Source organism: Agelaius tricolor, unplaced genomic scaffold (genome assembly GCF_023055355.1).
Source record: "Agelaius tricolor isolate 1412-34295 unplaced genomic scaffold, bAgeTri1.0.p SCAF_27, whole genome shotgun sequence".
In the NCBI taxonomy this organism is placed as follows: Eukaryota; Metazoa; Chordata; class Aves; order Passeriformes; family Icteridae; genus Agelaius; species Agelaius tricolor.
Genome location: NW_027269287.1, coordinates 9,493,447 through 9,508,831, shown reverse-complemented (window position 1 = coordinate 9,508,831; position 15,385 = coordinate 9,493,447). Strand labels below are relative to the sequence as shown.

At 34.4% G+C, this 15,385-nt stretch overlaps 1 protein-coding gene across 1 annotated transcript in view; it reads right to left on the bottom strand.

The window, feature by feature from the left end:
• Positions 1-15,095, bottom strand: part of ALDH1A1 (aldehyde dehydrogenase 1 family member A1) — a 31,113-nt gene extending 16,018 nt beyond the window's left edge. Inside the window, exons 1-5 of the mRNA XM_071448605.1 lie at positions 15,006-15,095; positions 14,588-14,706; positions 7,289-7,393; positions 3,073-3,213; positions 142-271 (exon numbers count right to left, since the gene is read on the bottom strand). Coding sequence (XP_071304706.1) covers positions 142-271; positions 3,073-3,213; positions 7,289-7,393; positions 14,588-14,677 — 466 coding nt within the window. The 5' untranslated portion in view covers positions 14,678-14,706; positions 15,006-15,095. The remainder of the gene's footprint in view (positions 1-141; positions 272-3,072; positions 3,214-7,288; positions 7,394-14,587; positions 14,707-15,005) is intronic.
• Positions 15,096-15,385: the final 290 nt, after the last annotated feature.

Here is a 15,385-nt window from a genome sequence, read left to right as displayed (position 1 = left end):
GACAACTCTTTAATAGCCTATCTTAAAAACTTTTGAAAATATTTTCTGTGTTGCACAACTTTTAGATAAAAGTCAGTTATTTTTTATTTACAGCTTGTGTTGGCCTCAGTTCTGTAGCTTTGTTATCTTGGAACTACTCACCCATTGGAACAGTACGCCCATGGATTTTATCAGCCCAGCCTGCACAGTAGCGTAAAGTTTTGATACAGGCACCCAAATCCATTAGATAGGCTGTGGAAAAGAGCTTCCCACCATCAATGGTTTCCATTGTCTGCAGACAACAGCAATTAAACAGTTAATATCAAATACTGATAATAGTTCTTTTGCTTGTGCTTTGTAATTTAGCTTTTGGAAGTTCACTTTGAGGATTTCAGCTTTAGAACAAACTTTAGATTACTCCCCTCTGAAGAACACATTTTGAAAAACTGAATGGAGCAATTTCAAAGTGAGAAATTTTCATGATGGTTTATTTGTATTGAGCTATGCAGATAGCATAATCACAATGCATTTGTAGTGGTAAGGTTTACTCAAAAAACTTCTCACCCATATGAATCAGTTACACAGTTCTACTTTATGTTAAATATTTTGCAAGCACAGATCAAGAGATTAGGAAGGAGATAGTGCAAATAACTGATGTAAATAAAATATCAGCAAGCTCAAGTCTTGTAAAAAATACCCTAAATACATCTTGAGTGTTTGATGTGCAAAGGAAAGATCTGAGCCATCTAGAATTCTTAAGTGAGAAAAATTCCTTATGAAAAATAAATACTTATATAGAAGATAGTCTCTAAATAGGGTCACTTTCCAGCCAAATCTAAGGAATGTGGTTTGGATTAATTTCCATGCCCCTGAATATTGGGACATAAACATCATGAAAAGTTCTTAAATGGTGTCAACATATTTTTGATGCTTCAAGAATATTTTTCTCAAGCTTTCCAAAACAGAGAGATTGAAGACCTTCAACTCTATGAACAAACCTGTTCAGCAGGAAGAGCCCAAACTATAGTTTTAAGATCTAAACTGTAATTTCAAGATATAATCAGGTTGGCATTCTTTATCATTTCCAGTCAGATCAACAGACTGATCTTTCAAGAAAAGTTTTTCACCAACAACTCCCCTGTGAAGTCCACATTTTTAGTTAACTGGACACATTTCAGATACCATACTTGGGGAGAGAACAGAACAAACAGAGAAGACAGCAATTGCTTGATGGCTCTTAGCAACAAGGAACTGATTAAATGAGATATGCCCTTGCCATTCCAGGCAATATATGTGGCACTGTCATTCAGTTTGGACATGGGAGAAAATTCTTCCCTGACCTCAAACTTATGAAATCTCTACATCTCTTCAACATCACAAGAGATTGAATTCTAAGTAACACAGTTCTCAGCAGCTCTTCCAGTACCTTGCTTTGACTTACTCTTTCAGTTGGCTATCTATAGGTCTGCTGAGCCTCTGAAGCAGCTTTTCAACAAATAAAGCACTGAAATGGAATAATTTTCATACTGGTCAAATGCATGAACACAGGAAAATGACTTTGCAATGAGCTTTGGACATCTGTTTTGATCTCTAGTCTGTAGGAGTATGTGTTTCTCTATAGTACTTGTTTTGCAGGTAGGATAAACTGAGTGGAGAAAATCTTGTTTCATCAAAATCTGGAAAGCACTTTACTCATATATACATTTTCTGTAAAGGGAAATAATTAATAAGTTGATTAGGTTGTAGGAAATATAAATGAAGTCAGTAAAATAGAGATTTGGGAGGGGCCCCAGAGAAATTGAATTCTTTTATATTATGAAAATGGCAAATGTAAACAAAACCTAATTCAATGTTTCATCTTTCCTGTGGGAAAAAAGATTGTATCTTTGCATTTGTAATGCCTTAGACTGTACAATGAAGAAAGAAATGCCAGCTCACCCAATTATTTAATGGACAAGAGGCCATGGTGCTCTATTTAGAATATAGATCTCTTTAAAATTTGTCTCTCTCAACACAAATCTAACGTTTTAAAGGACATGAGTTCCACCCACACAAGGTTTCTCCTGAGAAACTCTACTGTATAATGGGCAACAGATGCTTTGCTGATTTTACATATCTGAAGGTTTCAATTTTATGAGCTTATCTACAGTGTGTTTTGTGGCTAATGGCTAAATACTTCAAACTAGATCAGTCTGAGTGATCATCCTGGATGTTGGATACTCCTCCTTTTCTAAATTTTTATGCTGTTTACAGAAAACCAGGATTCATCTTCAGCACAATTATCCCTCCTAAGTTTTAATTCAAGAATGTGCTGGAAATAGCAGAGAAGTCACCTTAATAATAAAATCATAAGTGGAGTTTAAAGCAAAGAGGAGAGGATACTAGCCTTTATCAAATTGGTGATGTACTTCTATTTTATATGTAATTTCTCGCCTTAGTGCACAATCTATAGGTGAGAACATTACAAGTTATGTGTGTTCTGTTAAGTTTGGTAAAATAGGCAGTACACAGTGGTTTGTAAGGAGAGGGCATCATTCCCCAGCACTCATGTTATTGCTCTTTTTAAAATAATCTATTGCTGTCTTTGGTTCTCCTTAAGCTTTATCATTCACTGCTAGTTGCAAGCTGGAGTTAATGAAGGACCAGTGATGAGAAAATATAGAGTAATGAAATTAAAATTTTCCCAGTTCTGACTTGTATCGTCTATAAGCATGGAGCCAGGCTTTGAGTTTAGGCCTTGATTCAGGCTTTGATTTGAGTTTAGGCCTTGATTCAGACTTTGGTTTAGACAAGCATTAACCATGGGATCAACGTTAGTGTGCTCTTAAGAATCAGTGATTCAAATTACTGTGGTTTAAGTTAAGGCAGCTTAAGTATCGCTTTAAAGCTAATCAAATACTCAAGTACTTTGTGGGTATGGGGTGTTAATAGACCAGAGTGCAGGCCAGCTTAGAGAGGTCCATTTGCTAAGAGAAAAAGAGCAAGTAGTGAGACAGCCCAGCTTTCCAAAGAGTAGGCATGTTAAACTCTCTAGTATCTCTCTGTAAAAATGGGACTTTTCTCTGTGTCCTTTTGTTCACTTATCATACTCACAGCTAGAATCAGACGATCTCTTTCGACCAAGTCAGCTAGTTTATTCAAGAGCCTTCCTCGCTCTGAAGCATCCATTGTGCGCCAGGTTGACCCGAGCTCAAAAGCCTTTCTAGCTGCTGTCACTGCCTTGTCTACATCTGCCTGCGAGGAAAACAAAAACACTTATGTGATCAATAATTGGTTCTGTCATAAGCCTTTCTTTGCTGTTCCATGTGTAAAGTTTAGCATAAGTTCGACATAAAGTTGAAATAAGAGAAAAAAACCCCAATCTAATAAAAATTAGTACGAGTTATGTTAAATATAAGGGTTATTTTCTTTCAAACACTTCTGTTGCTATTTCAGGAATGTAAAATTCTATGAGAAACAGATGGGTTCTCAAATTTCCAAAATAAAAATATATATAGAGAACTCTATTTGTAAAATTTAGATTTTTAAGCTCTTCCTATATATCAAGAATATATATTCTTGATAATAATCAAATTTTCAAGATTAAGTTATATATTCTCCTTTCAGTTACTTTTGAATGTCTCATGAGATCTTCTTCCTAATTTTCATGAACATTTCATTCATTTATCTCGTACTCTAATCAGACTTAAGACTTCAAGGATCTCTTTGCAGGCTGGTTTCTATCTATTTCAGATATTCTAATTCTATTCTTACATATCTTTTAGGTATTGTTATAGCCATTTTGCATTAATGGTAGAATTTAATCTCTTTCACTTGGAAAAAAATGCCTGAGTCTGTAAGGTAAATGCTTAATTACTCCTCATCTGAAAGTATCTTACAGGGCAATGAAGACCAGGTTAGAAAAACCTGTTCCTTAGGATGTTTATTATTAAGGAAGACAAACCAATAAATTTATTTTTGAAAGTTTTAAGAAATATTTATGTATAAAATTACTTTAAAAATTAAAAATCAGGCATGTTTAAAAAGCTAAGCCTACGTATTTTGAAGTCTAAGCACTGTCTTTGCATATACCAGCTAATTCATTGGTCCACTGATTATTTTTAGCATATTTTGTTATTTATCATTTGGTTTCCATTATGGAAGAAAAATCTACAATGAAACTATGCTGTACAAAGGGTATTCCAGGATTTAAGGAAAAACAAGTACAATTTATTGAAAAAAGGCTTTTAGTATTTGGAATTCTTCAGTATTTAAATATTCTTGTAAAATTTACCAATGAAAATAGGTGACATAGAAAGGAGATTTAATACAGATTTTTTTGTCAGAAATGAAAAATTTTGAGGAAAAAAGGAATAAAAAGGAATTACTATATATGCTACATCTCCCAGAAAAAATTTGCAATCAATGTTTGAAGGATATCTTTCAAACATTTTTTTGTCCTGCTGTTTGCTAATATCTCCTCCAGGGGAATAATTGTCAAGGTTGACTAGATCAGCAAATTCGACTAAGTCAACACTATAGTCAATTGTTTAAAACATGAACTAGATCTTGAATCTTTTACTGATATTGTTAGACATCAACTAATTTTAGGAAGTTGTGAGTAGGGTGTGTTAGTGAAAAGCCCAGCACAGACCTGTGAGGCAGAAGGCCACATAACTTCCAAAAGTTTTTCCAGGAAATTTTGCAAAAGATAGGAAGGAACTATATGAATAACATAGCCATTACTATAGAGTGATACTAACCAGTCAGTATCAGATACTGACACCAGGTACCTAAAATATACCAAATTAAGAATTTATTTTTTCCAGAATCTGTCAGCATGTTGTCAATCACCTTATCACTATCTGTGACCCCTGTCATAAATTTTCTATATTGTTGCAATAGGATTCAAGGGTGATGGCTTGGACTTAACTGGAAAAGGAGAAGGGGAAAAAATATCATATGAACATGAATGACATAAACTAAAGCTACATTGTCTGGTGTTCTTTCTACTAGAAGTGCAGAAATAATAAAAAGCGAGAAAAATAATATAAGAATAATAGAGGGCAGTGAGTGAAAAGTAATAAAAAAAGATTGTTCTTCAACTGTATGAAATTTAATTTCATTACATAAATCTACACTATGAGTACAAAAACTCCTGTCTGAGACAGTTTAGATTTTTTACAGAAGTACATTTAGTTTACATATGCTGACTATAAGGTGAGCTGCTTTATTATTACTAGGGGCCTTTAGGATTAGGAATGTAGCTTGAAAGAGCCATCAAACTGGAAGAAAACAGTTCCCACCCACATATATGTCTGTTCTTTGTAATCTCCTCTTGTTTTTTAAAATACCACTGCAAGGCAGTGGACAGCCCTTTGTCAACCCTATTGTATGCACAAATTAAATTCCTAAAATCTCTTGGCTCATTATCTGAAGTCTAGCCTCTTGCATATTAGGTTCATAATGGCTGTGTAATTTACTAGATCTGCACAATTCACTAGGCAATTTAGTTAATAACAGTTGTCATTACACATTAGTTTGCAAAATTATTGAAGAGAAAGCAAACCTGTGTTTTGAATAGTATTATCTCTTTTATTTAATGAATTGTTGGAGAGTTTCTAAGGAAAGAAAGCTACAAAAATTATGAATGATAACTGAACAGTTGTAGGTTATGAGTAATTTAATTTAGGGATCATAAATTATCAGTGTCACAGCACTACTTCTAGTGGTATTAAAGAAAACAAAAACCTTTGAAAAACTTCAGGTGTTTTGATTTTTTAAAATTATTTCATTCCAGGTGAAATAATTAAAAGTCAGACTTTCTCAGCCATGTTTCTCTAAGAAAATGTTTAAATGGGACATCATTATGACCTTGCTAATTTATGGTCACTATTGCTCAACATTAGAGACAAAGATTATTAGATGAGATTACAGACCAGAGTGAGAAAGATGTAATGAGAAGATGATTCTGAGTGTATTTCTCAAAAGAGAATTTTATTTCAGTGTGAATTTCTGTACAGTAAATGAAAAGATTCTGAAAAAAGCATGTGCTTATTATATTGGCAATAATTTTGGTGAACTTATAACACAGACAAACTTACAAGTTTTACATTCGTTCTACTGAATAAAAATGTGTTTAACATTTTAATGCTAAGCTTAAAAAAATGCTTCTTGTGCACAACATTCAAGAGATGTATATTTCTTGACTAAAATGAATATATAATTTTGTGAGAAATGTGAAAAAAACTTTAATTTTTGGATGCAAGATTAACTTTGAAGTAGAACTGTAGAAAATTAAATATATTTGTGCATGGACCACACCAGTAATTAAAAAACCAGCTTTATTTCCAGTTACAGTCATCTCATAAAGTGGAAATAAAACCTTAATTTATTGTATTTTCTTTCTCAGAATGTATAAAAAAACCCTTTCTTTGGTCAGTACTTTTAATACTGTTAAGCACATTGTCTATCCTATTTAAAAAAGAAAAACAACTACCACCTTCCTTACATTCAAACTACATAGTAGCACTAGGCAAATCCTGTTCATAAGAAAAACACATAATGTAACAAAAATACAGAGATTAAGGCTTAGGTTTTCATTATATCTTTGATTGCATCTATCTGAAACTTTCCAATACAGAATCTCATAAGAATAAAAAAAAAGTTTCTTTGCAGTTTTGAACAATATTTTTAGTCATCTGCTTCATTGATTCACCGTGCTTTAAGGAGGTCAGTTGTGTGGAATTAGTGACTATTTGATAGGCTACCTTCAGCTTGAAAGTAATTTTTAGGACTATGTTCCAATATATTTTTCACAAAACAAAATATTTGTAGGGGACAGTACTGAGACTACATATAGCTAAAAATACTCATGGTAGTGATCATCACAGAATTTGTGGGAAATGGTAGGTATTTGTCCTTTTTATATTTTCTATAAGGAAAAGCCTTATATAAATGTGTAATGAACAAGATTATATTAATTTGTAATGAAGAAAACATAACAGAAAAATAAAATAAAATCCCACCTAAATTTTTAGAGGTCAATGACCACAGATAAGAAAAAGAAACAATAATATTAGTAAAACAAATCAGTAAAAAATATTTTTTCAGAACTTTTCTCATATGAGCCTAAGGTAAAGCAGTTTTTCAGCATCTGTTTACAAAAAATATTATGGTTTATTAAAAAAAGATTTTGTGAAAGAAGGTATACAGGATGAAGTAGGTCCATCTGAGGTGCTTTTACATTACACAGATTGCTGCTTGCCTTCCTACTTTTAAGATGCACTGAAATTAAAGTTACAGTTAAGGGCAAGAAAGAAAACCCTACCTTGTCGCCTTCTTCAACCTCACAGATTTTCTCTTCAGTTGCAGGGTTAAAGACTGCAAATTTTTTACCACTGACTGAATCATGCCATTCATTGTTTATAAATATCTGCAGGAGAAAGAGTGCAACAATATTAGTAACACACATATACCTGTTGTCTGTTTTGTGTTTTAGTGAATAAACCTACCTTTTCATAGCTGAGAGCTGCCAGATTGATAGATGTCTGAACTAAAACTGGACAGCTGTTATTACATTTTTCTGAAGAGATGAGTAATCACATTCACACTTAACCAGGACAAGTTTTTTAAAATTCACTCCCTTTGGAGAGGAAAACTTTCTCTTCATTGCACTTTTATCTTGTTTCATGTCATAAAAATATGCTGTTGTAAAGTGGTCCTTCCTGTCTCTGAAGTAGAAGGGAGGTTCAGCCCTAAATGACCTATGGAAAACTACCTGAGTTTCCCATGCTCACAGGGTTGGTAACAATGCAGGCCCTTTCTGTTATGTGGCCTGACAGAAGTAAACCAGTCCTTGGATTTAGTAAGTATAGTGCATTGAATTAAGAATATCTTGGAGATCACAGTTTTAATTAGCTTTTCTTTGACTTATCTTCAGTCTCTCCTGCCAAAAAAAGAAAATCCCAACAAAAACTAAACCAATCCATACCACCAAACAAACAAAAGCAATAGCAGGGCTTTTTGAAATTGAAACTGAGACTGAAAAAATTCCCTGTCATAGTAAATTGAATGAGTAAAGAATCATGGAATGGATAAAGCTGGAAGGAACCACAGTGGGGTCATACGGTCCAATCTCCCTGCTCAAGTAGGGTGATATTAGAGCACATTGCACAGAATTGCACCCAGATGGTTCTGTATGCTTAGGACATACAAAAGGACCTCTGGCTGAAATTTGATGTACTTATCTCTCTTCACAAATGCAAAACAGAGCCTGGGTCTTACCTGTAGGTGCACCAGATCTGTACTACTCTAGAGTCTGCCATCTCTGAGACACTGTTGGTAAAATGATCAAAGTGGTTTAATTTCTTTTTTAACTGCAGGTTAACCTTGAAGCAGAAAGGAAATTGTAATTTAAAAGACCCGATAAATGCACAGCTGTTGAAAAGAGGAGGATAAGTTGCTAATAAGTGCTTTGTACACTTGGAGTGGGCATGACACAGTACCCAGTCCAAAGCTAAGAGCACCTGTCCTTCTCTGCCTGACCCTCTGTGATCTCTGGGTTCAAGTCAGCGCTGAAGCAGGTGTGCCATGCTAAGCTGTGCCACTGTGCATTGAGTCCACCCTCCTAATGGTGGTGGGCCAGTGCACTCCCTTCTCAGTAGCTCCCAGTGCCATTGCATTCTAGGCATGTGTGTGAGATCTTAATTGTACTCACCTGCAAGGACATGCCAGGCTCTGACTCACTGTACCAGATATTTTGAGCTCAAATTGTGACTTTTTCTAGAGTCAAGGCACCTTGACCCACAGTTAGCACAGGAGTCTAGCAGTGAGATCAGCTAGTACTCTCCATTAGGACAAAGAACCTAGTGTTGCTGCTTAGAGTAACAGGAACTTTGAAATAGAAAACCAGAAAACACTTTGGTGTAGGCAAAGTAGATGATGGTTGACTCAAGACATGGCAAGACAGCATCAAGATGCCAGAACTGCAGGATAAATGCTTTTTGTCACAGAAACTTGAGGAAAAAATCCTTCCACCACAACCACATGTCATAAATATGTCACAGATTTCAGGGAATAAATTTTCTGCACAATATTAAAACTGGTTGAGTAGTTGTTAATACTTGGTAAATAGTTTATTGATACTTTATTAATATAATTTTATCATCAATATTGATAAAATTACTATCCATAAATGGATGTGGAAATAATCTTTTAATATATTAATATATTCCTGTATTGTATTAATACAGTTCTGTATTTTTCTGCTTGTTATTATGTGGGCAACTTATATAGTGTCATTGCCACCTCCAACCATCAGGACTAACCAGAAAACTCCTGATTTAACAAAAGCTGTCTGAAATAAATATCTAAGTCCATAGAAATTTCTGATAGGTGATAAAGCAAGTTATAAGATTACCCACACAAAATTCCAATGTGGTAAAAGGACAGAGACAGCAGTTAAATGGTTAATATGACAAAAGCCATTGCCAAGAAAAGAGAAAAAGTAAAAGGTAAATATTAACATAACACTGCTATGATGTTACAGTATTCCAAATTCATATCTGTCTGTGAAAGGAATAATAGAAAAACATACCATTTTTGGAAATATTTAAAGTGCTTGTTTGAATACTACATTTATTGCACCAATCAATATCACCCATAATATTAGTTTAGAATATATTTCTTATTAATGTTTCTAATACCATTCCTTTTTAAAATATAACTTCATTATATTTTTTATATATATATATATATATATATATATACATACACACACACACAATATTGTATCAGAGTTGTATAATTCAAACTACCCATATGTCTTTCATAAGCTAGATAGTGGCCTTGCAAAATAGGGGTAAGAAAGATGGGAAAGGAAAAACGAAATTCTTCTGTAAGCTGCATTAACACATTTCAGGCAGCTGTACTTATGCAGCCGTGCTCATAAAATGCTGTGGAGTATTTTCTGCAAACAGGATGTGGATCTCTAAGTCCAGGCAGCACCTAAGTACCAGCCAACAGCAGCCTCTAGCAACAGCCTTGACCTGCTGAGGACAACAATGCTTGGGATCACCTTGCAATAGGTTAGAGTGTTTTGTCAGTGAGTCAGAACTCCTCTGACAGCTCCTCAGACACAAATGCAAAGGACCTACCCCTCTGTGGCAAGTGCTGTGCACTGGGTTGTCTGTGGTGACTGTCTACGGCCCACCAGGTTCAGGGCTACAAATTTATTTTGCAATGATTTAGGAATATTGATACAGATGTTTTGTAACTGTTCACTGGAATTTTAGGAGAGAAGATTTTTTAAATTATTGTTTCAACAACCCAAAGAGTAAATGACTGTTCAGATTTCTTTGCAGTAGAAGTGAAAATACAGATTTCCAGCAGATGAAACTACACTGTTGGAGCTTCATATTTTAAATAAAGCATAGGCAGCATCAGTCAAAAACTGATGTCTTTATTCCTGAATGTCATGGGCAATAAAATCTTGCATTTCTGAAATTATTGATTTCAGTTCAAATTATCTAATACCATCCGTTTGGTGTTGAGGTTACCTGCAAGTCTACAGTATTTCTGTCCTTGCTTACACAGTTGTTTTTGTCACTCAGATGACCTGAGCAGAGAATAGAGAGAATGGAGACACAAGACCTGAACTTTGACTTTTTTGGGGTTTTTTTGCCATCTCAGTGGTTTCTTTTCCTTCAGTTCTGGAATGCTTTGAAAGAATTTTGAATTCATTTTGAAGTATCTGCTAGATGGGAAGTGCCATATTTGTGTCTGAGCTGCATGAAGGAAGAAAAAGCGTTTTAGTCTGTACAGCTTTGCTTCTGACAAACAACACCATAGCTCTGCTGAAAGAAATTTTAGGATCTTCACATTAGGTACCATCATCTTATGAATCATAACTTTTTGCTATGCAGTCTGTACAGGGTTTCAGGCTTCAGTGCCTCTGCAAAATAACTTAGAAGTACAGATTTGAAAGAAAATTTCTGCTGTCACATATTCAGCATCTTTCTGAATAAACTCACTCTTTGTTTGGGAGGAATTTTTATATAATTCACTAATTTTGATTTACATTATAATTCCTACAGGGATGTAGTCAAGAAAGGTAATGGAACTGACTAAAAAGTGACCTTGCCTAACTTAGCTTTAAGGATAGCTTTTTAAACATGGAAATAAAAGTCTAAGCTACCTTCTGTTTAGATATCAGAAATTTTTCCAAACTTTCCAAATTTTTCCAAACAGTATGAGAAAAAAAGCAAAGCTTCTTCCCACCTCAAATCTGCCCGTGGATATTACAAAACTTTTCTTGACAATACTCTTCAAATGAGCCCAGTTTCCTGTTTTAAAGAGATAAAAGTAATCACCAGCCCTTGCTCATCTGACTGGTCTCAAGCTTTCTCATGTGGACTGTGAAGCAGGGCATTTCACAAAGAGCATGATTTTACAGGCCAGGAACAATGAGGAGACACCAGGGCCAAGGCTGGACATGTGCTGGAGGCAGCTCAGCATCACTCGTGTGAGGTGGTGCACAGTGCTGAATAACTGTTGTACCTGCTCACTCCTGCTTATATAGATTGTGACAGCCATTCAGGGATTCTTGAGTACAATAACACAATGAAAATTTACTTGGTAGTAAATTTTATAGATACATCTAAGCCTTAAAGTTTTGTGGCCCAAGACAAGGCTCATTTCAAATGCTGGAAGTTCATATAATTTACTAGTCTAAAATTATATTATGAAATCCCACTGTATTCTTTGAGCAATAAAATTAAAATATGTGGCATTTCTTAAGGTACTACCTGAGGATGAAAATTTAAGCTTTGAAGAAACATGTCAATATAGATGCTGGTGTTAAATCTCTTTTTTTTCTCCCCCTCAAGTTTTTCCTTACAAGAATTTTATATTTGGCTAATATTGCATGTAACTTTCTTTCTCTCTCTTGCAATATGCTATTATTTATGCAGGAATTACATTTTGCTGCTGCAATGGACTAATAATCAGAGAACATACTCTTCCTATTAAATATTATGTAACTTTCTTGATTTTCCACTTAGTGACTCTGTGTCCACAAAGTGAGCTGATCTTAAATAGAGTACGTTTCTATAGTAACTTTCTAGCTCATTTTCCCCAGATATTCCTATTACATTTTTGAGCTTTTATGCCTGACCTTTGTTTGTGAGTCTAGTGGCTGCAGCAATTAAATGTTCAGTTATAATTTTTCTTTACTTAGAGTGTCTTACCCTTCCACACTTCCTGATACTCCACATGTGGCTGAGCAAGAGAATGTTCAGCCCTTTTCTTCCCCTCATGCAATTTGACAACCTAATAATTAACTAATCTTAGTTTCTCTGATTAAAGGAGTACTACAGGGTTTAGTGTATGTGAAAGCATCATGACAGAAAGCATTTGTCAAGTAATCATTGTCTAATTCCTTAGTGTTGACTAAGTAAAATATTTACTAACACATTTTTAGGTAGCTACCAAAACACATTGGGTTAATGGAAATACCTTTAAAGGAGGTTCATATATGAAACCAACTCAAGAGTACCTTATGGTTCAAAATCCAAGCCAATTTCAGTGTTTAAAATACATTTGATTTGATGTCTGAAAATCAAATTTCATGAAGAGTGTTAAGTGTTATATGATATGCAAAAGGCTTACTCTGAAATATATCTATACCAATCTATAGATCATTTAGTTAATGAAACTTGTGAAAAGCCATAAATGATCCCAAACACAGAAAATAAAATAGAGAGATTGTTAAGTAAAGAGAGTCCTTGGAACTTCTCCTGCAGATCTCTCTTCAGATCCTTTTGTGATAACTGTTGGTATTATGCAATGGTAGAAAAAGATAAATTGGAGGTTACGAAGATGAAGGATCTGGTTCTAGCTGATTTAGACAGAAATGTTAATACATCAGCAGTAATTAGTGCTTCCCTCATCTTGATCCTTCCAGTGTTACTAGTCGCCCACATCCCATGTTCCAACTTGTATGGTATGGGAGAGGAATGGGATGGGTACACAAGAGTGAAAAGGCCTTATTAAATTGGGGGATGAGTGTTATGTATGGGGTGACATTTCTGTTTTCCCAACTCCCTATCCCTCAATACACTTCTGGGGCTTTCAAACTATCCTATGTGATATTTGAAGAGAGGAGAAAAGCATTGCAAAAATCAAGCCTCAACAGACCTGTGCTAGATTTTGTAAACAAGGGCATTGCTTTTCTACACAGTTAGAATTTATATGCAGCTTTTAAGGAAATGGTACCTATTGTCAAGGAAAAATAAATATTTATTATGTGACACTCTCCTTGATTGTACACTACAAACTAGACTTTTCAACAATGCTGGCTGTCTTTTGATTGTTTTTTGGTACTAACAGAATAGATTCTTAATAATGAAATATTTTAGAAGGATGGAAATATTTACAGGAATTTGTGTTTTGCATATTCAGTTACATCACTTGGTGCTTTTTTTGTATTAGTTGTTTTCCTTTAGAGAACTAAAAAAATCAAAGAGTAAAATATTCTTTTTTTGAGACAGGAAGAGCAGTAGCAGGCTACTGCATGGCAGAACTACATATCTTTCCTGTTAAATATTTACAAAGTAAGATCCTGTGTGATTTATTCAAGAAAGACATGTAGTGGAATATGATTAAGATTTTTCCATTAGAGAAAAAGGATAGCATGGAATTTAAAAGAACTAATTTAGATGAATACCTACTTTAGGAAAAGAAATTAAGCAGTGGTTCTAGAAAATAAAATTATTTCCCCTGCAATGATATCAAGAAAAAGAAAAGAATAGTAACCAAGAATCTCCAGAGTTAAGATGTCCTTTCTGATCAATTCAAACCTGAATGTTTCAGAGGGCAAAGTTTCTGTCAACACTTTTCCAAAGTTCTAGCAGATATCTGTGTGCAATGATACAATATTATGGTATAAAACCAGCAGAGTGTTTTAAAGCTGGAAACACAAGTCTGGATTTAGAAGTTCTTTTTTATCTGCATATTTTTAACTCTATATGGAAAGAATTTTCTGTTTCAAGGAGCTTATGGTAATATTACATAGTTAGATCAGTAGACTATATCTAGTTTTTAGCTACTTTTTTACCTGAAAAACAAATTCAAAACCAGATTCATTTTCTCTAATGTAAACATCTGACCAGAATTAATTTATTTTAGTTTTGTTTTCACACATCCCTTTCCATGTAAGCTTATCTGGTATAATTATTTGAATCTGATTAATATGCTAACATTGTAATTTGCTGTTTTAATTCACTGTTTTGAAAAATAATATAGTACAAACATTTCCTTCTTTGTTCCATTTGTACTTTCTGGTACATTTATCACTGATGAAAATTTGTTTCAGGGAAAAAAACAACACCCACACCAAGTGGAATGTGGAACAATTCTATCATGCATGCACATATAGGTGCTTTAAATTAGGTTAAAAGGATCACTGAATATCACTTGCTAATATGTGTAAAATCATAATTTAGCCAGTATAAACATTTTAAGCACTGATTTACAGTGTCTTCCATAGTTCATATAAGGTTAAAGTGAGCACATCCTACTGTCTGAAGTGAATGTATAAGAAAGATTAGGAAAAGTAAGTGCTACTAACCTTGGTGTACTTAATTTTCAGATCTTTTAATGGTTCTGGCAGCGCTGGCATAACTGGAGCAGGATTGCCATCTGAGCCTTGTTTCTTCATGATTGCAGTTGAGAAGTTTGAGGATGTTCCTGAAACACAGGTGAAATAAGGTATAAAGTGAATACAGTGATTTTTGCCCTGACTGAGCCCTTGGCTTTATTTGTGCTTTTTATCTGAACCAGCCATGGTATATTTGCATACAGGAATATGATTGGATGAAAGGATTCATCGCAAAGAGAAAATGACACTACTTATTTTTATGACCAGAAGCAACAGCCTTTTCAGTGAGCTGAGACCTCGATGAAGCACATGCTGCTGAAATGATCTGCCCAGGCGGACACTACGAATTCCTAAGTGGAGAACAGAGCTTAAGACCTCCTCATCTTACCTGTAAAACTGCTTTCTCTCAGCAGGCAGGTATCCAGATTCTAAGGGAGCTCCTTCATGTACTTGAAGGCAGGTCTGAAGGTAAAGACAGACTTGCTATCTCTGAAAACAAACCAAGCCCTTCTTACTAGAAAGTTGATGAGAATAATTACCAGAGCTGGAAAGCATTCATTAAAAACAAGCTACCTGAGGTTACATTTTAATATGTTCAGAGTACATTAGAAGTAATGTAATTAATTTTTGTTTTGTAGATCACAGAGATAAGAAAAGACTAGTGTGATAGAAAATCCTTCATGTGTTTTTCAAAAATGTGAAGGTGGAAAACATAGTCAATCCAGGAAAAATTCTCTCTGAGTTGAACTAAACAAAAACTTGTTTTTT